This window comes from Bos javanicus, chromosome 7 (genome assembly GCF_032452875.1).
Source record: "Bos javanicus breed banteng chromosome 7, ARS-OSU_banteng_1.0, whole genome shotgun sequence".
NCBI classification, from domain to species: domain Eukaryota; kingdom Metazoa; phylum Chordata; class Mammalia; order Artiodactyla; family Bovidae; genus Bos; species Bos javanicus.
In genome coordinates this window covers 50084141-50109326 of record NC_083874.1, presented here as the reverse complement: position 1 = coordinate 50109326, position 25186 = coordinate 50084141, and the positions used below count along the sequence as shown (strand labels likewise).

Sequence of the window (25186 nt, the reverse complement as noted above, 5' to 3'; positions counted from 1 at the left end):
GCTCTAGAACAGCAGCATGTAATATAACTTTCTGTATTGGTGGAAATGTCTTCTGAGCTCTCCAATAGGCAGTCACTAAGTACTGAGATGGAGAAAGGGATTTTGTCAATTTTAAATCCACATGTACTATGCAGCAGAGCTCTAGAATATGAAGACTTAGTTTAAGTCTTGGGTTTACTTATTTTTAGCTGTTCTGCACCTTAATTCCCTGAGCAGGGATCAAAGCCAAGCCCCCAGCAGTAGAAGCACAGAGTCCTAACCACTGGACTGCCAGGGAATTCTCAAGTCTTAGACTTTAAGCATTCTCCTCTAAAATTCTAGTTCTCACCACAGTTTTTTTGAACGTTAAGTATTTCTACCTTTTAAGAAAACCTCGTGCTTCATCCTGTTTTTCCTTCAGTCTCAAACTCTGGCCATACTCTCAGTATTTTTGACACCAGATGTGTGGGTCTTGTCAGCAGTTGGGTGTCCTGCAATGTAACTCAATTAAGACACCATCTACACCTAGAAATAACTTCAGATCTCAGAGGCTAAGGGCACAGTCCCACAAGACTGCCCCTCCTCCACTTCAGATGCCAAACCCAAGTCCAGGTTGTTAACCTGTGCTTCTGACAGAAAGGCTGTAAGTCAGAGATTGCCACAACCTTCTCCTTGGGTTTGACTCATTTTTGCTAGATGGGCTCAAAAGAGCTCAGGAAAACAGTTTACTGTTTACCGGTTTACTGCAAAAGGATATGATAAAGGGTACAAATGAACATCCGGATAGAAGAGATGCATAAGAGAAGGTATGTAGGAAGGGGCATCACTCTCCCAGCACTTCAATGTGTTGTTAGCTAACCTGGAAGTTCTCTGAACCCTATACTAATGGAATTTTTATGGAGGCTTCATCATGATCATTTCCAACCCCTCTCCCCTCTCTGGAGAATGAATGTGTATCATATGAGTGTGTGTAAAAATTCCAGTCCCATTAGAACAAAGACTTTACTATCACCCAGGAAGTTCTAAGGGATTTAGGAGCTCACTGTCAGGAACCAGATTCAAAGACCAAGTATTAGAACAAAAGATGTTCCTGGACCTTCAGGACAAAAGGACTACATACATTACTTATTTGGATGTCACAAAGGGCCATCAGACCTCTGGGGTCCCATGGAGGAAGGTTTCTCACTCAGGCAAAGGCATCTAGGATTCAAAGAGGAAACAAATGACAGGCTGTCCATAAGGCAGGGTCTTTTTCTAATAGAAAAAAACTGTTTGCACCCAGACTAGGACCAACTCCACAGGAGGAGTTACTCCACTCTCAGAGGTGCAAAACACTGCCCAGAGGTACTCAGCCACAACACCAAAACAGTGCTGAAGTCAGACCTCAATAAAGGCAGTGCTTGCTCTTCCAACAGTGTAACACCATCTGAGGCATCACGCTAGCCTGGATAGCTGACAACTGCTGGATGATTCCTGAAACAGTTTTCTTACTTATTTCAGAAGGTATCCCCATGAATTGAACATTGACTGCAAAACAGAGGCCTGGAAGCACTGATTGCAGACCCTGCTGTCAAAACCTTGAAACAAACAGGAAACAGGAAACCCTTTCCCATGCCGTCAGTCATTTTATCCAACACTGAGAGTTCTTGCCATGTGCTGGGCACTGTGCTTGGGATCTAGGGATTGGGATCTGTGAACAAGGTAAGATACACTATACTTTCCGTCATGAAATTTACAATCTCCCCTCAGTTTTCTCAGATGTAATGATTCAGATTATCTCAAAAACCTTCAGACCATAACCACCAAAATCCTATTCAGCCTTTTTCTGCCCAGAGGCTGAATTTGTTAGGCACAAATACAATTGTTTCTGCCTTCCAGTTGTTTTCTGATGGGCTCCAACTAACAGGCCTGGCACATGGTCAGCATCAGAATGAGTAAGGACATTTACCTGATAACGCCATACAGATAGATGGTCCACTTGCCACTAATTTCATCTCTTCAGGAGGGCCAAGGATGCCCTACTTTTGAGTCATCCTAAAAAGAAAAAGATTTCAGTGTTCAACATCCTAGCTTCTGAGGCTGCTTTTCTGTAGAGATGGAAACAATGCTGTCTGCCATTTATGATTTACCAAATTTTTATATCCTCAGCAATTATTTCCCATTACTTGCCTTTTTTTCTTGCCTGTTACCACTAAAGCTCTCTAGATTATCACTTGTATTATGGACCCATATGTAAAAGGCTATTCACAATGAACATCTGAGGTATTCACACAAAGCACCCAACGTTTAGCTAAGAGAATTCTTTTAAGGGAAAGCCAATTGATAGAACAAAACTAGCTTTGACAAACAACACCTCTGCCTCCCAACATCCTCAAGTCCTTCTGTAGAAACTAAGATGTTACTTTTCACTGAAAGCAGCAACTAAGTCTGCCCCATTGGATAATCTCCAGCATCACTCTTGCCTAGAACTGAGAAGCATCTCTTCTCAGAAAATTAGCATTCCAAAACAAAATCACTACAAAGGGGACTCAATTACTGCTCCAAAAGAAGCAATAACTCTGCTTACTCCTGAAAATCAGTAAAGTGAAAGTCACTCGGTCGTGTCCAACTCTTTGCAACCCCATGATCTATACAGTCCATGGAATTCTCCAGGCCAGAATACTGGAGTGGGTACCCTTTGCCTTCTCCAGGGGATCTTTGCAACCCTGGGATTGAACCCAGGTCTCCCGCATTGCGGGCGGATTCTTTACCAGCTGAGCCAGAAGGGAAGATACCAACAAAAAGTAGAAATCTGTCAACCTGAAGCAGAAATTAGTACTGCTGTAGCTAGGCCTAGTATTTGGAGCCCCTCAATTAATTGCTATTTTTATATTCTATTAATGAGATAAAGAATGCTCATCATTTTAAAGCAAATTCACATCCACATTCCTTGTAAGGTATGGCATTCTCACAAGTAACTAGAGTTATAAAATCTTTCTACAAAGGGATTATCCTGAGTAGCTCTGTGTTGGTAGAGGAGTGGGAGCTATGAACTTTGATTTCAGTGAAATCTGCAAAAATCCCATGGCCCCGTTTGAGCACTCGGTAGACTCAAAAAAAAAAAAACAACAAAAAAAAAACACCTCAACTTGTTCTCTCTATTTATATATCCCTCTGTTTCTTCTGTTTCCAAGGTATGATTCAAAGAACTTCATTCTAGTCAAACCTATCAGACCAGAACCATTCTCCACGTTAGGTTTCTCCCTGCAAAGGCACATGCTTGCAGATTTAACCTCAATGGAAAAACAACTATGCTGGCATCCTGGTATAGTTAATAACAGAGTAGGCATGAACCAGGCCCAGAATGCCAACCAGCTATCAGCTGCTGTTCTCCCAGCAGTGTAACACTTGCCTAGGTACACGGAAACCTAGGCAGCTGCCTACAGCTGGGGCCAAAGGTAGGTTAATGGAGCTGCACTTACCTGGGGCTGCATCTGCTTGAAAGTTCATGGCTGGATGCTCTGCAATCAAAGCACTCCAGGTTAGAGACAGCCAACAGTTAGTGAACACTTGTGAGGCGTTCAAGACCCCTACCCTCAAAACTCCCTTAACTTAGTGAGGCCTGAACCACAGAAACAATAGTCAAGAACTAACAGCTTTCCCTTGGTTAGCTTTATTGTTGTCATTCTTACTTGCATACCACAGCAGTTGAACAGTAGCAAATTAATGGTCTCATCAACAAGTATCAGGAAGCTTGGCTGTCACTTAACAGCCAAGTGACAGTGGGCAAATAACTTAACCTCTGTACCTGTCTCATTTGTAGAATGGGGGTGTTGTACACCAGGTGTTTGGGAGGTTTAAATGGAATATAAATTAAGTGCATAAGATAATATCTGCTATAGACTGGGCACTAAACATTTGCTATTATCAGGAACTTACTCTAAGCAAAGAGATGATGAATACTGGTGAGCAGAAGGGGAACTTACCCTTGGAAGGCAATGGGCACTAAAAATTGGAAAGGCTGGTTGAAACCAGATTGAGAAGGGCCTCAATTATGTGATCTCTTGAACCATAAAAGCAGCATTTTAAAAAATAACTGGATGCAGTAAGGGATGTTAAAGAAACTAGCGACAGTTAGGTTGCTATTCTTTCAACGACCCCAACTACTGGTTGAAAACAATAACCAAAATGTTTGCAAAAATGTTAATAAACATTCCTACCCATTCACACTTACAATTTACCTTGTTTGTATAAGGTGAGAGTATCTAAGACAATACTTTCCCCCAGCCTTCCTCTAATTTCACTCCAAAACGTTTCCAAACAATTAGAGGAAAAGGAGAATAGAGGGCTCATTGTCCAGGTCTAAAAACGAATCTAAAAATAGCTTGTCCCTTTCCGCGCTGGGGTTGAACGGACTGACGGAGCTCCACCCGACCACGTGTTCCTCACGAACCTTCCCAAGTCCCTGGCCCTGGTGCCTGGGACCAAGGCTCCCCGAGACCGACTCCCGGCAACTCTCCAGGGACAGCAGGGATGGTAGAAAACAGGGGGTGACTCTAGGGGTACGATCCCTCAGCATTTCTTCAAGATGCCCTCCAAACCTGGGGTCACTAGGGAACGAGCCCCAGTTTCGTCCCGTGCCTCGGAAGAAGCCTCCAAACCACTGTCTCTCGCCCCTAGCTGGTAAACCTCCAAGGCTTCTCCCCACTTTGCCCTTACTCACCCTGCACGTGTCCGGAGCTCGGTAGAGACACAGCAGCCGGGGCAGAGACCGCAGGGGAAAAGGGCAGTCGGGAGCCGAGGGGAGCCCCGCCCCGGGGCGGCTACTGGGCGGGCCCTCGGTGGGCGGGGCCCAGAAACCCCGCCCAGGAAAGCGTTAGGAAAATGGGAGAGCTGTGGTAGAGGTGGGCATGCTCTACACAGGAGCTAGACCCAAGAAGAGAAAAGATAGAAATCCGAACAAGCGCTATGGTTATTTGACACCCATCTCATTTGTACTTACACGTGGAAAGCGCGCTGGGTTTGAAACTGCTTAAGAGAAAACTTGATGTGTCCTAGTGGGGCGGTGCTTCCTGTCAACCCACACCGAGCGCCGCGGGTTCCTCGCACACGTGTGTGGCGCCTTTTGGTTGCTGCAAGCTCAGCCCACGCTTTTTCCACCTCCCACGCAGATCCTCTTCCTGGCTTTCTTCAGCATTTCTGTCACTCAGCCAACGGATCGCCCACGCACACAGGTCACCTTGGTTTTTGGGATCTCTCCAGGAGGTTTTCGCCCGGATTATTTATGCTAGTCGCTCCTACAGCCTAACCTACGGGACCACATCCCTGGGGCCCTGCAGTGGGATTTTTAACTGAGCTGCAGCGGCTAAAGAGTACTGGCTTTCTCTGCCAAACTTGCCTTCCACCGTGGCACAGTCAGCCAAAGAGGCCACATCTTTGGTCTGGACGGGTTGCCCACCAGGTTATCAGCATTTCTTTTGAACACTAATCCTCCCCTCACTACTTGAAGTCACTATGATTCTCTCCTACTGAACATTTTGGTGAAGCTGAGGATGAGAAAGGCAAGGTCCAGTAGCAGTACTTCCTAAATCCATTCTATAATTTTCCAAATTCTAAAGCCACTTTGTTCCTGGCATCTCCCTGCCCCCAGTCCCCAGCATCTGGTTGGCTCGGCCCATCTATTGCACCTGGCACCTTTGTCAGGTGAACCCTTGGGAGTAGCCAAAGTCCTTGTCATCTGCCAGCATGTCTTATTATCTATTTCCTCAGGTATTTCATAATGGGAAAAAAATGTGCTTCCTATAAACCCAACCCTCCCAGACCTCTGCTGAGAAAGCCCAGAGTCCTACATTGATTCCAGGAAAAAATTTCAGGCTCTAAGGATAGAGAGCCCTGAAGTGGCAAACACAAACCCTCCCCAGTTTGGATGGAGTTGGACACAGTCTATGGTAGGAAAAAGGCTTACATAAATACAGTATTTAAAAACATCATATGATCAGTGCTGGGCTGGTAGGCAGGAGATGTGCTTTGCAGTTAAATAGGAATGTGGCTGAAGAATGCTGCCCTAATCAGTGCCCACATCCAGCTATCATAGTGTGTTCATAAAGGATGGTTATGAGAGCTACAGCAAACATAAAGGATGGTTATGAGAGCTACACCAAACTGGGCCGATTGGGTGGGTAATCGTCCTGCAGAGCTCTCCTAAAGGAGCTCTGTATTGCATTGGCATCTCATGTATTTTGCTTTCTTCCTTTCCATACACACAAAATGGAGAACGCACAGCTACCCTGAGGATTCATGAAAAGGAAAGATGAAGTTTGTGTGAAAGTGTGCATGTGTGGTTTCAGAGCAGAGACAGGAAGTAATTGGGAATAGAGAGATACCAGGGCCTTTGTGGATAGAGGGACCAAATGACTTGGAGTCAACTGAATTCACAGATGAGTCCAAGGAGAAGGCAGGATTTGTCTAGAGGGAAGGTCAGTCATTAATAAGGCTGAGAGATGGGCCATGTCCTCATGTGGTATTGAAAATGGAGTCACCTTTTTAAGGTATAGGCCATTCAGTATCCTTTTGAGGAAAACCTAGATTATGATTTCTTCATTTTCCAGTTAAAAAATCCTTTATAGTCTTAATCTCCATCCTTTTAAATTATGAATTCATTTTGGTGAGTTGTATTATGTGGTCTTTTACTTATAGTAGCAACTACTTTTTTACCTTTTTGTTTATTTCTTATTCTTGTAAAGACAAAATTGTTAGGAATAATAATGAAAAAGAAAAGGGAAAATTTTAGAAAAAAAAAAAAAAGCAGCCAGATGAAAGGCAAAGGATTAGAATAGGTCCATTAGCCCTGAGTTTGATCTCATAATTGAAAAGCTGGCCCCAAAGGACGCTAGGTTTCCAAGCTTCTTCTTTTTTTTTGTTTTGCTTCCAAGCTCCTTTCCCTTTCTCCTTCATTTATCCTCTCTGTCTTGCTTCCTTACTGGATGTGTTTTGCCCTTGAGACTGCTCTTTTCCTCCCTTCCCTGGACAAGAATCACCAGTAGAGAGATATTTAATCACTTGTTCAATTAGTCAATCAGCCAATCAACGTTTACTAAACATCTACTGAAGATCCTGAATAGGTACTGTGTATAAAGTCAGAGGAGAGGAGATTCCAGCCTACCTAAAGCTTACAATCTAGTGGGGAAGAAAGATAAGTAAAATAAGTATCCTTGGGCATATGTCAGGGGGCAGCTAACCTTGCCTGTGGAATCAAGGAGAGTACTTAAGATATCAGTATTCCCTCTGGCTGATCATAAAGGCTTAGAGTAGAAGAGGGATCCCTCTTGCATCCCTATACCCCTTGCTGCTGCTCTATAATAGCTACCCAAGTTAGAGTGGGGCCCTGTAGTAGTCCTTATTTCCCAAAAGCATATGGGGATTGGCAAGGATATAGAGAAATTGGAACCCTCATACACTGCTGATGGGAATGTGAAATGGTACAGGCGCTTTGGAAAACAGCCTGGCTGTTCCTCATAGTATTAAACATAGAGTTACTTTAAGGCTTAACCATTCCACACCTAGGTATATACCCAAGAAAGTAAAAATGCAAATCTACACAAAAATTTGCACACACATGTTCATAGTACCATTATTTGTTAGAGTTAAAAAGTTGAAACAAATGTCATTTAACTGACAAATGAATAAATAAAATGTGGTATATCTATACAGTGAAATATATTTTGGCCATAACAAGAAATGAAGTACTAATTCACATGATACAACCTAAATGAACCTACTTTGAAACCGTTATGTTAAAGAAGCCAGGCTGAAATGGAGTAGGACCCTATGGTCATTGCTCCCCATGTCCTCCACCTGCCTTTAGTCTGTGGAAAAACTTTTGTTGTTGTTTACTCCCTAACTCGTGTCTGACTCTTTTGTGACCCTGTGGACTGTAGCCTGTCAGGCTCCTCTGTCCATGGAATTCTTCAGGCAAGAATACTGGAGTGGGTTGCCATTTCCTCCTCGAGGGGATCTTCCCAACCTAGGGATCAAATCTGCATCTCCTGCATTGGCAGGCAGTTCTTTATCACTGAGCCAACAGGGAAGCCCAGAAAAACTTAAGCCAAAGAACCAGTTTAATTAGAGAAATTCAAAAACAAAGGAAAGCAGTCTAACAAGATTAAATAATAGTTTAGTCCTTAGCACAGTTAAGGACTTTAGTTCCTTCTCAAGGGCATAGATAACATTCTGGGTCATATCCTGTGAGCTGTCTTGTAGATACTGAAACCCCCACCAGGTGGAAGACGTTAACTACATGATGACCAGATTATAGCCATGACATAAGCTGTCAGAACTCTGAAAACTGGCCTCAAGGAAATGTGACAACCTGACCATAGAACCAGAGAAGGCAATGGCACCCCACTCCAGCACTCTTGCCTGGAAAATCCCATGCACAGAGGGGCCTGGTAGGCTGCAGTCCATGGGGTCGTGAAGAGTTGGACATGACTGAGCGACTTCACTTTCACTTTTCACTTTCATGCATTGGAGAAGGAAATGGCAACCCACTCCAGTGTTCTTGCCTGGAGAGTCCCAGGGATGTCAGAGCCTCATGAGCTGCCGTCTCTGGGGTTGCACAGAGTTGGAAATGACTGAAGCAACTTAGCAGCACAGCAGCAGACCATAGAACTGAAGATTAACTGTACTTAAAACAAGATGTTGCTGGTCAGACCACCAATGACCAATTTCAAGATAACTGTCAGAGCTGACTATACTCTTTCTGCATGTGGCCCCCTCCCTCCCACTATAAAAAGCTCTTGTCTCCTGATTGTTGGAGGTAGAGGGGAATTGGCCTCTGGACAGGTGTCCCTCTGCTCCCCATCTCCCCGGTTACTAGCATCCCAAATAAAGCAAAGTTTCCACCAACCTGGCCTCTTTATTGGCTTTTGAGCAGCAAGCAGATCTCACTTTTGGTTACAAAACCACAAATTGCTGGGCTTCCCTGGTAGCTGAAATGGTAAAGAATCTGCCTGCAATGCAGGAGATCAGGGTTCAAACCCTGGGTTGGAAAGATCCCCTGGAAGAGGGAACGGCTACCCATTCCAGTATTCTTCCCTGGAGAATGCTATGGACAGAGAAGCCTGGTGGGCTACAGTCCATGGGGTCACAAAGAGTCGGACACGACTGAGCAGCTAACACTTTCACTCACTTTCATCACATATTGCTTAATACCATACATATGAAAGTCCAGGATAGGAAAATCTATAAAGACAGAAAGAAAATCAGAGGGTTGCTTAGATCAAGGTGGAGGGCTGTAGGATAGCTAAAAGTTATGAGGTTTCTTTTTGAGGTGATGAAAATGTCCTAAAATTGTGGTGATGGTTGCACATATCTGTGAATATAATAGAAACCATTGAATTGTATATTTTAAATGAGTAAGTTGTATGGTGTGTGAATTCTATCTCAATCAAGGGGTTAAGACAACAGTAGAAAGCATACCAGGGGCCTAAAAGATCTGTAATTCTGATTAAAATAGTGGACCTCATGGTCATTGCCAATTTTAAGGTCTAGAAAGGACTTTTTATTCTGGGCCCTATGGCCTTTCAGAGTTCCCTCCTCAGTATACAGAGAAAATGCATTAGAGTTGGCAGCACAAACAGATGCAGAAGGGTAGACTGTGCATTCTTATATTCCCCCTCCCTAGCTTGCTTCCCTGATAGCTCAGCTGGTAAAGAATCTGCCTGCAATGAAGGAGACTCCAGTTCAATTCCTGGGTTGGGAAGATCCCCTGGAGAAGGGAAAGACTCCCCATTCTACTATTCTGGCCTGGAGAATTCCATGAACTGTATCGTCCATGGGGTCGCAAAGAGTAGGACAAGACTGAACAACTTTCAGTCCCTAGTTTGACTCCCTCATACTGTTTTGGTTTAACATTTATAGTGTACCTACTGCATAGAAGGTATATGGACCTGAAAGAGCTAGAGTCTCTTTATTCTTTCCAGTGGCTGAAATTAAATCTTTAATAGAATATCCTGTATATAAACAGATAAAGCTCTTTAGAAAATAGGCAATGTGGTACAAAGAACAGTTGCAAGGCATTCTGGGATTCGAGGCTCCCTCTATGGCATGTAGGGAAATATCATGGTGACATCAGCTAGAGCAAGACTAATTCCAAGTCCTTCTTAATTTTGAGCAAGTTCCAAGACTTGGCTCCCTCCTCACATGCTTCCAATCACCCCCTTCATTTGGTTTCTAGACTCAATTAGTTAGTCTATTTCCATACCCCTCATTTTCTCACCAACCCCACCCCCACAGTGTCCAAATTGGCCCTCCAATACTGAAACCATGTGCCGGAAATTCATTAAGCTGAACACATGGGAAATTACAGAGGAGATTTCACTTGTCACTTAGACTCAAATATAGAAAGTAATTTTAAAAGGACAGTGGCAAGAGGCTATTTTTATCTTGCTTGTTTGTGCTGAGTTTTCTTATCTTGCTGTCTCTCATTCTCTTCCTGGCTATCTCTACTCTTCCTTGCTTCGTCTTTAAAATAAATGTTGGTTGGCCTTTTTAATCTTCATCTTAGTTTCTCTTATCTTGCATTATGGAGTCTTTTGTCTGTCTTTGTCATGCATTTATTCATTCATTCAACAAATATTGAATATCTACCATGTAGCAGGTCCTGTGCTAGGCACTAGGAGAATACAGTGGTGAATAAGACAGACATGGTCCTTACCATTGTGGAGATTACAGTCTAATGAGGCAGGTGACATCAGGTAGATTGAGTTCAGTCTGGGTCACAGAAAAACCTTCAGGGAGTTATTAGCACCTTTCTGATGCTAAGTTTAACCTGCAGTAAATGGGCCTGTGAAAACAGGCCAGATCCCAGCATGTTTGTGGGGTTAAAGAATACACCAAATTTATTATAAGGAATGCAAGACAATCAAAGACCCAGGTTTCTCTGTGTTATATACAAGCCCTTGGGGTAGAGAGAACATGAATTTGACAGTCAAATGTGGATCTGATTCTGATTCCACCACTTACATATTAGCGGTTTGATTTCTGGACTTCAGTTTCCTCACTTATAAAATGCAAATTGTAATCTCTGCATTTTAGATTGTTGTGATGATTAAATAAGAGAGCATATATAAGGGACTGGGCAGGTGCCCAACATATTTGCTTCCTTTCCCATTACCTCCTTATCCCATCTTTGAATCTCACAATTACAAAAAAAAACTCCAGTCTCTCATTTGGTGGGAAATGAGATTCTTTAGTTGGTATTAACCAGTTGTATAACCCACTCCAGTGTTCTTGCCTGGAGAATCCCAGGGACGGGGGAGCCTGGTGGGCTGCCGTCTATGGGGTCGCACAGAGTCAGACACGACTGAAGCAACTTGCAGCAGCAGCAGCAACCAGTTGTATACCCAGAGAAATCGGTTACTACAAAGTGCACTATACATACAATTTATGACAGATTACTTCCTTATTCTGGGGTAAAGAAAAGGCAGTAAAAATAATGAAATTATACAAAAAGACTGAAATAAGGTATAACAAAGAACTTCTTGACTGTGAGGGCTGGAAATATAAGTGTAGCTGGACAGCTACAGAATTTTTTTTCTACAAATATCTGTTTAGACTGGGCTGAGGAAGGCTGATCCAGAGGTAAACCTGCTAACCTCTTCATGTCCCATTTAGCCTAGGGAATCTTTTCAAGAGAAATTGCAGTTCTTCTTCCTTTTCCAAGCCAGACATGCTCTGGGGAGATGAATGCTGCCAGAAGGCTTATTGCTCACAAGGAAAGGAAAAATGGCAGCTGCCATTTCAGGCACTTAATAAGTACACCAAATTGAGAAGCTGTTGATTTGGTTTACCTGATTCCTCCTCCCTGATAAAGAAGAAATCTCTTCAATCAGAGGTTCTTTGAAACTGAAAAGGAAGCCGGAGCTCTAACTGCGGAAATTGGCAGAGGCAGCGCTCAAAGGAATAAGCCTGGCTCAGCAGGCAGCACCAGGATTCCTGGATTCGCTCCCCTGCCCCCACCCACAGGAAATTTCAGGTTGCCTTTGTTCTGCTGGGTTCTTTTCAAAGGAGATTATTTTAGTTGTCCTTTCCTCCCTTTACCACCATTTTTCTTCTTCCTTCTTTTCCTTATTCTTGCTGCTTTGCTTCCCCCCTCTCTCGTGCCTCCTCCATTTCGTTTTCTTCATTCCTCCTCCCCCAAGTCTCCATATCAGCTGTTGGATCTCATCGCCTGCCTCGCTCGGATTTCGATTCCAAAAACTTTAGAATTCCTTCTTGGTCTAAAGTAACACTGTTATGCTGCTAACAAAGGCGATACTCTCTATATTTAGAGAGCAAGGTTCCCCCCAAGTGTAGTCAGGTGCACTCGGGGAAAACCTTTCAGGCAGAAGGGTTTTCAGAGCCTTTCATGTGCTAATAAATTGTGAGTGTCCATAGGGTTGGGGAGCTGGGGGGGCCTTAGAATACTGGAATTCATTTCCCCAAATCTCTTGATCTTTTTTTTTCTCCACAGAGCATATCCTGGATCAGGTGGTCTTTGGAACACATTTCAGAGACACTTATGTGTTAGATTTTTTTAAAATGCTGTAACATTCATTATCATTTGATTTTTACAACTACCCTATGATAGGACAGGGAAATTATAATGGACTTATTTTATAGATGAGTAAAACTGAGGCTCAGAGAGATTACATGCCTGGCTCATAGTCACATAGCTAACCAGCAAGCAATAAAAAGCTAGGTCTTCTTATTTATGGGCATACTGTCTCTGCACAGCATTGTGCATGCTTAGTTGCTCAGTTGTGTCTGACTCTTTTCCACCCTTTGAACTGTAGCTTACCAGGTTCCTCTGTCCATGGCATTTTTTCATGCAGGAATACTAGAGTGGGTTGCTATTTCCTTCTCCAGGGGATCTTCCTGACCCAGGGATCAAACACACTTCTTCTGTGTCTCCTACATTGCAGGTAAATTCTTCACCCACTGAGCCATTGGGGATTTACAAATATACAAAGTATAAAGTTAAATAGGTTACTGAAAGGATAAGAAGAGAATATCAGGATGTCATGCTTGTTGCTGTTTAGCGTGTCCAACTCTTTTGTGACCCCGTAGTCCACCAAGTCTCCTCTGTCCATGGGATTTCCCAGGCAAGAATACTGGAGTAGTTTGCCATTTCCTGTATTGTGTTTAAGTATAATATATATGTGACATCAACATATGGTATGTAACATATGATATAAGATCTAAAAGACATACATACTATAATTGGTTAATTATGGCTTTCATTTTCCCCATTCAACTAAATATGTATTGTGCAACTATTACAATGTGTTTATCACTATTTCAGTTGCTGAGGACAGAGCAGTGACCAAAAGAGACAAAAACACAAATTCTTGCCTTCATGGAGCTTACATTCTAGTGGGGGAGATAGAAGTTATAAATATGTAAAATATATTTTATTATCTATGTTACATAATACATATATATGTGCCTTATAATCATAAAGAAAGAAAAAGTGAAAGTGAAGTCACTCAGTTATATCCGACTCTTTGTGACCCCATGGATTGTAGGCTACCAGGCTTCTCCATCCATGGGATTTTAATCATAAAGGCTAAGAATAAAAATAAAGTGGAATAAGGGATAGACAAATGTGGGAGTTGCCAATAAGGGGTGCAGGGAGTCAAGAAAGGCTATACTGAAGACCTCACATCTGAATAAAGACCTGAAAGAGATAAAGAGGTGACCATGCAGAGATTTAGCATGGTTTAGGAAGTGTCTCCAGCAGATATGAAAGCAAGTTGAAAGAGCCTCAGGCAGGAGTGAGCCTAGGGTGAGGGTGAGTGGAGAGAATGGTAGGAGATCAGGTTAGAGAAACTGAAGGGTTGGGGTCCTGATGCCAGCTCTTACAAGGAAATGAAGTCATATAATGCAGATGATATGTCATATGACAGGTATACTATACCATATGACAGGTTTATTTTGTTGCTACATAACAAATTACCCCCAAACTTTAAGAATTTCAAACAGCAAAAGTTAATCTCACACAGTTTCTGAACTGGGAGCAGCTCAATTGAACTGGCTCAGAGTCACCCATGAGCCTATAGTTAGGCTGTCCTCTAGTGCTTCTGTCATCTTAAGGCTTGCCTGAGGCTGGAGGATCTGCTTCCAAGATCAGTAACGGGGCTGTTGACAAGAAGTCCCAAGTTCCCTCACATGAACCTCTCCATAGGGCTGTTCACTATGTAGCAATTGGCTTCCACCAGAGAGAAAGTAACCTAGTGGGAAGCCACAGTATCTTTTATGATCTAATCCTTAAAGTTATGTACCATTACTTCTGTTATATTTGTTGGTCGCACAGATAAACCCTGGTACTATGTGGGAGAGGACTGCGAGTATGTGAATATCAAGAGATGGGGGTCTTTGGGGTTCACCTTGGAGGCTGGCTACTATAACTAGTTTGAGGAAGAAAACGTCCTTAAAATAACCATTACTTCAACAAATATGTGGCAGATATTAGCATGTGACCCCTAAAATACTGGTGCTCACAACCCTATCTGGGTTGAGGCCTGAACAGGGCCAATACAGAGTAGGAGCTTGAGAAACCCACTGTGACTCTAAAGATCTTACTTTATCCTCCTGTAGGAGGATGTTTCTTTTCATCAAAGCCCCACTTCCTCTAGGCCTGGCCTCATTATTTCATTCACCTAATTAACAGAACATGGACTAATCTTAGTTAAACCTGCAAAGAAAAAAAAAAATGCTTTAAGGAAAGCAGTAGAACTTCAAAGGCAGGCTAGGACCTCTCTGGGCAATTTAACCTTGAGATGACACTGGACTTTTATGAAGACACACCTACCCTGCCACATCCTCCTGTACCTTCATGTGAAGTCTTCCTGCCTGGTCTAAAAAGACTGATGACAGGGAAGAGAGTATTTGCTCAGTCCCTGAGGCCCCGTATTGAGTCTGTTCAGAGACAAAGACAGGGCTCTCCGGAGACCCAGGCGGGTTCCCTGCTGACTCCTGCCAGGTTCAGCTTTGGCTGTGCAGTCAGAGTTCAGCCAGTTTCCTCAGTTGAGCAGCAGATGGCATCGCAGCCTCAGGAGCGAGCAGCCCAGACTGCTGGCAAGAGCAGCAGCACAATTAAGAACTCAGACTCCTGCTTGGCATCTGGGAGTTCCTGGGGTGGGGGCCTCTGCCTTCCCAGCTCTCAGCTCAGGAAGTTTCTGCTCTGTGCCTGCAGATTAGGATATGGTCAGGCTGGTATCTCAGTGAGCAGAGCCTGAAGCCCCCAGTTAGGAAACAGATGGTGAATGCAGGGTCTTTGCTATGATCTTTTCTGAAAAAGATGAAAATCAGAGGTTGCTGTGCTCAGAGTAACTGTGTTTTTCCATCACTGCATATCTTTTGCTTGTCAGGGTCTGCACAGAGTATATCTTGCTTTGGGGGCTAATGGGTCCTTGGCAGAAGGTTCCTGGGATGATCAGATGGGGCCAAAGACAATTGAGGGATCAGAGGTCTTGGGAAAGCATCTCAGGAATCCCAGGGGCTCAAAATTGAATCTTCTTCCCCCCAGTGACCTGAATGAGAAGCTAAGCTTTCTCCTAGCAACACAGGGAGGGCTCAGTCCTGCAGGCCTTCTGTTTATGCTTCAGTCTCCTTCCCTTTCCCTGTATTTCTGACTCCTCCTCCTCCACCTCTCTGTTCCACTTTTCCTGTCCTTCCTTTTTCCTCTGTCATCTCTGTCCATTGATGTCTTTCCCTCAGTGGATGGATCTCTTTCTTTCTCTGCTCCAGGATAGAGAGGAAAGCCAGTTACCAAACTGTTCTGGCAGAGTGCTTGTGAGCATGGGGCTGCAATGCCATTGCCTGTCCTTAGAGACTGGGACCCTCTCCACTCGGCCCAACCTCCCTCACTCCTTTCCTCCTGGCTTCTGCTGCTGATGCTTCATGGCTGATCCCAAGGAAACCTGGAAAAAGGGAGATCCAGAGGTCACCAAGAGAACATATTCCCCTCCCTCAGAGTCTATGCTCCGTGCTTTGTAACTGTGGAAAGGAAAGTCCTCAGGGGCTTCCCAGTAGGACTGGGATCCACTCAACCTCCTGTTCACTAGTTACCCATATATGCCACTAGAATATAAACTTGACAGCAGGGCCTGTCTATCTTGTTCACTGCTGTATCCGAAGTGTCTAGTGTATATATATATATATGTATATACACATATACATATATATATACACACATATATATATGTATATATATATTTGTTTTACTTTATTTGACTGCACCAGGTCTTAGATGTGGAATGCCCAGATCTAGTTTCCTGAACAGGGATTAAATCTGGGCCCCCTGTATTGGCAGTGTGGAGTCTTAAGCACGGAATTACCAGGAAAGTCCTGATAATAAATATTAAAAAAAAAAAACAATAATGAGAAAATGGATGGAAGGATGAATGCTGTGCTCTGAATTAAGTGTTGGAGTACTAACATGAAAGGTGCCATGCCAGTCCATAAAGAGAGAAGAACACCTGGAGAAACAGTAATCCATAAGAGTAACTCTGTGGATGATGGTGGTAGAAGCTGCAGTGGGTGTCTGAGTTTGCACTGTGAAGACAGAGAAGGCTTTGTTCACCAACCACTGCAACAGTTATCCATGGAGAGCCCATTAGTACTAGACTGTGGGTTATAGCAGGTGATAAGGTAGGCTCCCAATTGAGTTTGGGGGGATATGAATAAATACATAGGTAATAACAAACAGGATAAATGCTGTCTTAGGGGAAATAATGGTACTAGGGGCAAAAAGCAGAAGCAGCTCACCTATTTCAGGGAGTTCTGGAAGGTTCAGTGTGAAGGGAGTTCAGGCTGAGACCTGCCTGAAAGGTTGGTGGAAGTCAGCTGGGGAAGGAGAAGGGAAAGATAATTCCAAGCCAAGGGAGCATCATGTAGGGTCAAGAGAGAATAGCGAGTTTCAAGGAACTGAGTAAAAGTGTCCAGAAATCTGGCTGGAGTACCAGTATGGTGGTTGACTCAGTCGGAAGACACACCTAGAGAAATGGGTGGGAGTCGGGTAGAAGAGGCCCCAAACCAGGTTAAGGATTATGTCTTTACTTTGAGGACATGGAAACCTTTAAAAGTTTTAAGAAAGGAGGTGATAAGATTAAGTTTACATTCTAGAACGATTACTCTGGATACAGTGTGGGAAATAGATGGTGTGGGGCCAGAGTAGCAACCTATAGACCAGTGAAGGAATAATCTATGCAAGGAATGCTGGCCTGAACGGTGATGTTGGTAGGGATAAAGTTCAAGGTTTGAGTCAAGACTGAAGATACTTAGGAGTTTTCCAGGTGACAAACTTGGTGTGGAGGGGATGTTGGCATTCCAGAGAGAGAAAATACATGTGCAAAGATTTCAGTAACTTGGCATGTTCTGAGAAGCTCTTGTGGTTATGTGTGTTTAGCTTGTAAGAGGACACAGGTGTAGGAGATGAGATAGAGAGGAACTAGCCTTTGCTGAAGAGCCTTGGAAGCCCTGGATGAGGCCAGCCCCCTTTTGTTAGAGTTTGGGGAAGAGGGTGGAGGTATGGCTAACTTCTCCAGATACTTGAATTATCTGGAGGCTTCCAGAAGGTCCTGGTCCATCTAGGCATGTTCAGAACAAATGCATTACCCAGAATCTGAAGGACAAGGGCAAGCAGAATCCAAGGAGGTGAAGGAAGATATGAGAACTGGAGGAAGCAAGTGGGCCAAGACAGGGAGTGGGAAAATGGAAAAAGACTACCTGGTAAGCATAGCCAGGCAGTACCACTGGGTGAGATAGGTTCCATCAGAGCCTGGAAATCTCTCTTCCAGAATTATTTAGTCTTTGGATTCTTTCCTGTTCTGTCTCCAGACTTCACAACCTCCTAGCTGCTAAGTCACTTCAGTCGCGTCCAACTCTGTGCGACCCCATAGACGGCAGCCCACCAGGCTCCCCTGTTCCTGGGATTCTCCAGGCAAGAACACCAGACTGGGTTGCCATTTCCTTCTCCAATGCATGAAAGTGAAAAGTGAAAGTAAAATCGCTCAGTTGTGTCCGACTCTTAGCGACCCCATGGACTGCAGCCCACCAGCCTCCTCTGTCCATGGGATTTTCCAGGCAAGAGTACTGGAGTGGGGTGCCATTGCCTTCTCCGTCACAACCTCCTAGGGACAGCTCTAATTTTTCCCCCAAAGGAGAGATTTTGGAAACGGGCAGAGAGCATGGACCAATCAATGTATGCTTAAAAAATTGGGCTCTGCTTCTTCCTTGATTTGCAATTTTGGACAAATCATTGGAACCATTTTTCTCACCTGTTCAGTTCACTTCAGTTCAGTCGCTCAGTTGTGTCCGACTCTTTGCGACCCCATGAATCACAGCACGCCAGGCCTCCCTGTCCATCACCAACTCCCAGAGTTCACTCAAACTCCATCGAATCAGTGATGCCATCCAGCCATCTCATCCTCTATTGTCCCCTTCTCCTCCTGCCCCCAATCCCTCCCAGCATCAGAGTCTTTTCCAATGAGTCAACTCTTCGCATGAGGTGACCAAAGTACTGGAGTTTCAGCTTTAGCATCATTCCCTCCAAAGAACACCCAGGGCTGATCTCCTTCAGAATGGACTGGTTGGATCTCCTTGCAGTCCAAGGGACTCTCAACAGTCTTCTCCAACACCACAGTTCAAAAGCATCAATTCTTCAACGCTCAGCTTTCTTCACAGTCCAACTCTCACATCCATACATGACCACTGGAAAAACCATAGCCTTGACTAGATGGACCTTTGTTGGCAAAGTAATGTCTTTGCTTTTCAATATGCTATCTCGGTTGGTCATAACTTTTCTTCCAAGGAGTAAGAGTCTTTTAATTTCATGGCTGAAGTCACCATCTGCAGTGATTTTGGAGCCCCCCAAAATAAAGTCTGACACTGTTTCCACTGTTTCCCCATGTATTTCCCATGAAGTGATGGGACCACATGCCATGATCTTCGTTTTCTGAATGTTGAGCTTTAAGCCAACTTTTTCACTCTCCACTTTCACTTTCATCAAGAGGCTTTTTAGTTCCTCTTCACTTTATGCCATAAGAGTGGTGTCATCTGCATATCTGAGGTTATTGATATTTCTCCCGGCAGTCTTGATTCCAGCTTGTGCTTCTTCCAGCCCAGCGTTTCTCATGATGTACTCTGCATACAAGTTAAATAAGCAGGGTGACAATATACAGCCTTGACATACTCCTTTTCCTATTTGGAACCAGTCTGTTGTTCCATGTCCAGTTCTAACTGTTGCTTCCTGACCTGCATACAGATTTCTCAAGAGGCAGGTCAGGTGGTCTGGTATTCCCATCTCTTTCAGAATTTTTCACAGTTTATTGTGATCCACACAGTCAAAGGCTTTGGCATAGTCAATAAAGCAGAAATAGATGTTTTTCTGGAACTCTCTTGCTTTTTCGATGATCCAGAGGATGTTGGCAATTTGATCTCTGGTTCCTCTGCCTTTTCTAAAACCAGCTTGAACATCTGGAAGTTCACGGTTCACGTATTGCTGAAGCCTGTTACATGGGGACAATAATAACGTCTATCTCATGTATACTAAAAGGTTGAAATGAGGTAGTGTGAACAGAAGGCTTGCACAGTGAAAGTTCTCAATACATTTTTGGTGTTATTAAGATTGTCATATGAGCCAAATGGGATGCCAGAGGCAAGATGAGTACAGAAAAAGATAGGAAGAGATGTGAGTGAAGAGGGCTTAGAAGAAGAGAAGTGAGTTCCAACCTGTGCAGAATTCTTCAATGGCTTCCATGGCCTATGAGACAAAATTCTCCACCAGTGCTACTACTTGCCTACCTGTTCTGCTCCATCTCCACTATTTCCAACCTCACTTAACATGATTAAACATGACACACGCTACCTATGATTCCCAGGATATACCAGGTTTTTTTAAACTTTTACATGAGCTGTTCTTCTGGAGAGAAATGACTTCATACCAAATAGCAGGAAGTTTTTGGAGACCCGGAGAGGGAGGGAGGAGCAGGTAAAGATAACATGGCTCATGTAAGTGGCATTTGACCTTGTACATAGGTGAGACAGAGGCGGGCAGGCTGGTAGGCATGCTTCGCTTGGTAGTGAGCCTAAGGCTGGAGAAGAAGGAAAGGGTAAGGTTTAGGGGAGTCCCAGCACAGACCTAGTCTTCCTCCCTCTCCCTTTTCTCTTTCCTTTTCCCCTTTAGAGTTCATATTCCATGGAGGGAATTGCAAGAACTAGGAGTATTTCCTGGGACTTGCTTGTTTCTGTTACAAGCTAAGGCTCCAGGACACAAAGATTCCATTACTATACTATTTGAAAAGTATAGACTTATAAAGACTTATGTGAAGGAAAATAGGAGCCTGGAGACACAGGTAGCTAACCCAGGCCCCAGGAAGGATTTGCAGAGGAGGGGAGCAGGGCACCAGGGTCTGGGGCAAAGGAGTAGGTTATCAAATGCAAAAAGGTTTTCAAGTTGTAGTCACAGCTTCTACCTGGTCCCTGTGGAAGATAAACACATTCTTCATCCCCCCTTTCCTCCGGCTTCAGAATTGAACGTTTGCACTTCATTCTTCCAGCCCATTCTTAGAATCATTGGTTGTTAGAGCCAAAGAAAAAATCTTGGTGACTTGTAGGTCATCCCAGTCTTTAGAATTTTTTTGGTGAGGAAACAGACCCAGAGGGAGGAAGAGCTTGTCTAAGGGATCTCAGTGGATGAGGAAGTTGGACTTAGAAATTAGGGTTTCACACTCATTTCTGCTCACATTTCTTGGTGCCATATAGCCCTGATCCTCCACCCTGAACCTCAGGGGAAGGTTTTTTTTTTCCAGGTAAGGACAAAGGAAAGGAATTTTTACCTAACCCTTTATTATCCAATAGTAATATCTACAACAACTATCCTTCACTGAGCATTTGCTGTGTGTCAGGCACAATTCTAGGTACTAGGGATGTAGTTTTCAATTGCATGTAACTCATATTCTGGTCGGAGAAGGCAATGGCAACCCACTCCAGTACTCTTGCCTGGAAGATCCCATGGACGGAGGAGCCTGGTGGGCTGCAGTCCATGGGGTCGCTAGGAGTCGGACACGACTGAGCGACTTCCCTTTCACTTTTCACTTTTCACTTTCAGGCATTGGAGAAGGAAATGGCAACCTACTCCCTTGTTCTTGCCTGGAGAATCCCAGGGACGGGGGAGTCTGGTGGGCTGCCGTCTATGGGGTCGCACAGAGTCAGACACAACCGAAGCGACTTAGCAGCAGCAGCAGCAGCAGCATATTCTGGTGTGGAGACAAGTTAAACAAGCTGTTCTATAGTAAGTACTATGAAGAAAATTAAGGTCAGAAAAGGGTTGAGTGTGGCTATAAGGAGACCTTTAGATTAGGGCACGTATTAGTTATCTGTTGTTGCATAATGAATTGCTCTGGAACTTAGAGATTTAAAGCAACAGTGAACATTTATTATCTCTCATGGTTTCTGAGGTTCAAGAGCGGCTAAGCTGGGTAGTATGGGCTCAGGATCTCTTTTGAAGCTGCACTCAAGGGGTCAGTCAGGACTGCAGTGAATGAAGCCTTGACTAGAACTGGAGGATCTTCCAAGATGGCTTCTCACACGGCTTTGGCTGGAGGCCTCAGTTTCTCGCCACATGATCCTTACCATTTAAGTATCCCCATGGCATGGCAGTGTGTGAGTCAAGAAAGAGAGCAACGAGGAAACCACTTTTTATGCTGCAATCATTTTAGATTTAGAGACATGTTGCAAAGATAGTACAGAGAGTTCCCATATACACTTTATCCAAGCTCCTCTAACATTAATATCTTATATAACCATGGTACATTTGTCAAAACTTAGAAATTAACATTGGTACACTACTATTAGCTAAACTATAGACTTTATTCAGATATCACCAGTTTTTCCATCAATGTCCTTTTTTCTGTTCTAGGATTCAATCCAGGATGACACGTTGTATTTAGTCATCATGTTCCTTTGGTCCCCTTTGATCAGTGACAGTTTCTCAGTCTTTGTTTTTCATGACCTTGAGAATATCAGAAGTACTAATGAAGTATTTTGTGAAATGTCCCTCAGTTTGGGTTTGTCTGTCTTTTCTGCTGATCAGACTAGGGCAATCATAATGCCTTTTATGACTTTGTTTTAGCAGTCACACACTGTTACGCCATATTCCGTTCTTTAGAAGCAGTCACTAAGTTGGACCAACATTCAGGGGGAGGAGAACTGAGTTCTACTTCTAGAAGGGAAGAGTACTGGATGATTTGTTGCTGCTGCTGCTAAGTCACTTCAGTCGTGTCCGACTCTGTGTGACCCCATAGACGTCAGCTCACTAGGCTCCCCCATCCCTGGGATTCTCCAGGCAAGAATACTGGAATGGGTTGCCATTTCCTTCTCCAATGCATGAAAGTGAAAAGTGAAAGGGAAGTCGCTCAGTCATGTCTGACTCTTAGCGACCCCATGGACTGCAGCCCACCAGGCTCCTCTGTCCATGGGATTTTCCAGGCAAGAGTACTGGAGTGGGGTGCCATTGCCTTCTCCAGGATGATTTGTAGGCATATTTAAAAATTACCACAGGGATGGGGTAGGGAGGACTTCTCTGGTGGTCCAGTGGTTAAGGCTTCACACTCCCAAGACAGGGGGCAGGGGTTCAATCCCTGGTTGGGGAACTAAGATCCCATATGCCACATGGCAAGCCCCCCACCCCCACAAAAAAAAAAAAAAATCACGGGAGTCAGGGAAGGCCTCTGTGAAAAAGTGACTTGAGTAAAGTCTTGAAATAAGCAAGGGAGCAAACCATGGAGACATCAGGATAAAGCTTTGTAGGGCTTCCCTGGTAGCTCAGTGGTAAAGAATCCATCTGCCAATATGGGAGACACGGGTTTGACTCCTGATCCTGGAAAATCCCACATGCCAGGGGTCAACTAAGCCAGCCACAACTACTGAGCCTGTGTTCTAGAGCCTGGGAGCTACGACTACTGAAGCCCTTGTACACTAGAGCCTGTACTCCGCAACAAGAGAGGCCACCATGATAAGAAGTTCGTGCACAGCAAGGAGTGGCTCCCACTTGCCACAAATGGAGAAAGGCCTTTGCAGCAACAAAGACCCAGCACAGCCAAAAATTAAAAACAAAAAGCACTTTGTAGGCACAGAGGATAGCCAGTGCAAAGGGCCTGAGGCAGGAGTGTGTGCAGCAATATTTGAGGAATGTCAGGAAGCCAGTGTGGTTTATCGGAGAGAACAAGGGGGATAATGGTAGGGCAGGAGGTCATAAACTTTGTGGCCTGGAGTTAGGGAAGTAATAGAAGGCCCTGTGGAATTACAGAACTATAGAATCCTATACTAGGGATTTTGGACTTTATGCTGAGTGAAATGGGGACATTCATAAAGGGTTTTGAGCAGAGGAGTGACATGATTTTAAAAGGCTCTCTGGCTGCTGTGTGAATAGACTACAGGTATCATATGAGGAAGAACTCAGTGTTCTAGAAGGAGGCTCTTTCCATAGTCCAGGTGAGAGATAATACTTATTGTCTCATTTAATCCTTAACTCAAGGGCCATTATAGGATTAAATGAGATAACATATTTAGGGTGCTTGGCACACAGTAGGTGCTAAGCATAACAAAGTCTCAAGGGACAGCAGTATCTAGAGAGAGTAAATGAGTATCTTTGGGTCTGGACAATGTGCTTCTTGTATGTCCAGCATGTAGCCTGCCTCTAGGGATGCAAAGAAGAAAAAGCTGAGTTTTTGAGGCACTCAGAATCCTGTGTGTTGGACATTTCTACAAGAGATAACCCCAGTTCGAACTGTCAAGCTGACTTAACACAAGGGGCTTTAAGAAATGCCTGATTTGAGCAAAGTACCCAAAGACTCATCTGACACAACTTCTGCCCCTGTCATCTATAGTCTACTCACTGAGAAGCCAGGCTTCAGACTCAGGGCTGTTGGAATCTTCAGGCCCACTTTCCCAACCACTCTAATATATTGAAATGGAATAGGACCCCTGTGGTCCTTCCTCTTAAGACTTTTTTTTTAATATAAATTTATTTATTTTAATTGGAGGCTAATTACTTTACAATATTGTATTGGTTTTGCCATACATCAACATGAATCCACCACGGGTGTACACGTGTTCCCCATCCTGAACCTCCCTCCCACCTCCCTCCCCATACCATCCGTCTGGGTCATCCCAGTGTACCAGCCCCTAGCATCCTGTCTCATGCATCGAACCTGGACTGGTGATTCGTTTCACATATGGTATTATACATGTTTCAATGCCATTCTCCCAAATCATCCCACCCTCGCCCTCTCCCACAGAGTCCAAAAGACTGTTCTATACATCAGTGTCTCCTTTGCTGTCTCACATACAGGGTTATCATTACCATCTTTCTAAATTCCATATATATGCATTAGTGTACTGTATTGGTGTTTTTCTTTCTGGCTTACTTCACTCTGTATAATAGGCTCCAGTTTCATCCACCTCATTAGACCTGATTCAAATGTATTTTTTTAATGGCTGAGTAATATTCCATTGTGTATATGTACCACAGCTTTCTTATCCATTCGTCTACTGATGGACATCTAGGTTGCTTCCATGTCCTGGCTATTATAAACAGTGCTGCAATGAACATTGGGGTACATGTGTCTCTTTCAATTCTGGTTTCCTCAGTGTGTATGCCCAGCAGTGGGAATGCTTGGTCATATGGCAGTTCTATTTCCAGTTTTTTAAGGAATCTCCACAGTGTTCTCCATAGTGGCTGTACTAGTTTGCATTCCCATCACCAGTGTAAGAGGGTTCCCTTTTCTCCATACTCTCTCTAGCATTTATTGCTTGTAGACTTTGGATAGCAGCCATCCTGACTGGCGTGAGATGGTACCTCATTGTGGTTTTGATTTGCATTCCTCTGATAATGAGTGATGTTGAGCATCTTTTCATGTGTTTGTTGGCCATCTGTATGTCTTCTTTGGAGAAATGTCTGTTTAGTTCTTTGGCCCATTTTTTGATCGGATCATTTATTTTTCTGGACTTGAGCTGCAGGAGTTGCTTGTATATTTTTGAGATTAATTCTTTGTCAGTTGCTTCATTTGTTATTATTTTCTCCCATTTTGAAGGCTGTCTTTTCACCTTGCTTATAGTTTCCTTTGTTGTGCAGAAGCTTTTAATTTTAATTAGGTCCCATTTGTTTATTTTTGCTTTTATTTCC

General features: G+C 43.8%; 1 protein-coding gene and 1 non-coding gene across 5 annotated transcripts in view; both read right to left on the bottom strand.

Annotated features, from left to right (window-relative positions):
• The window catches only part of MATR3 (matrin 3), a 39805-nt gene extending 35012 nt beyond the window's left edge, over positions 1-4793 (bottom strand). The window contains exons 1-4 of one of the 4 annotated variants that reach the window (XM_061424661.1): positions 4682-4793; positions 3441-3479; positions 1928-2013; positions 1100-1179 (exon numbers count right to left, since the gene is read on the bottom strand). In XM_061424661.1, the coding sequence (XP_061280645.1) occupies positions 1100-1129 (30 nt within the window). In that variant the 5' untranslated portion in view covers positions 1130-1179; positions 1928-2013; positions 3441-3479; positions 4682-4793. The remainder of the gene's footprint in view (positions 1-1099; positions 1180-1927; positions 2014-3440; positions 3480-4681) is intronic. The other 3 variants (XM_061424663.1, XM_061424654.1, XM_061424665.1) reach the window with 3 other exon arrangements.
• Positions 1247-1446, bottom strand: LOC133252202 (small nucleolar RNA SNORA74). Its single transcript, XR_009737826.1, has one exon. It is a non-coding gene; the product is annotated as a small nucleolar RNA SNORA74 (small nucleolar RNA).
• Positions 4794-25186: the final 20393 nt, after the last annotated feature.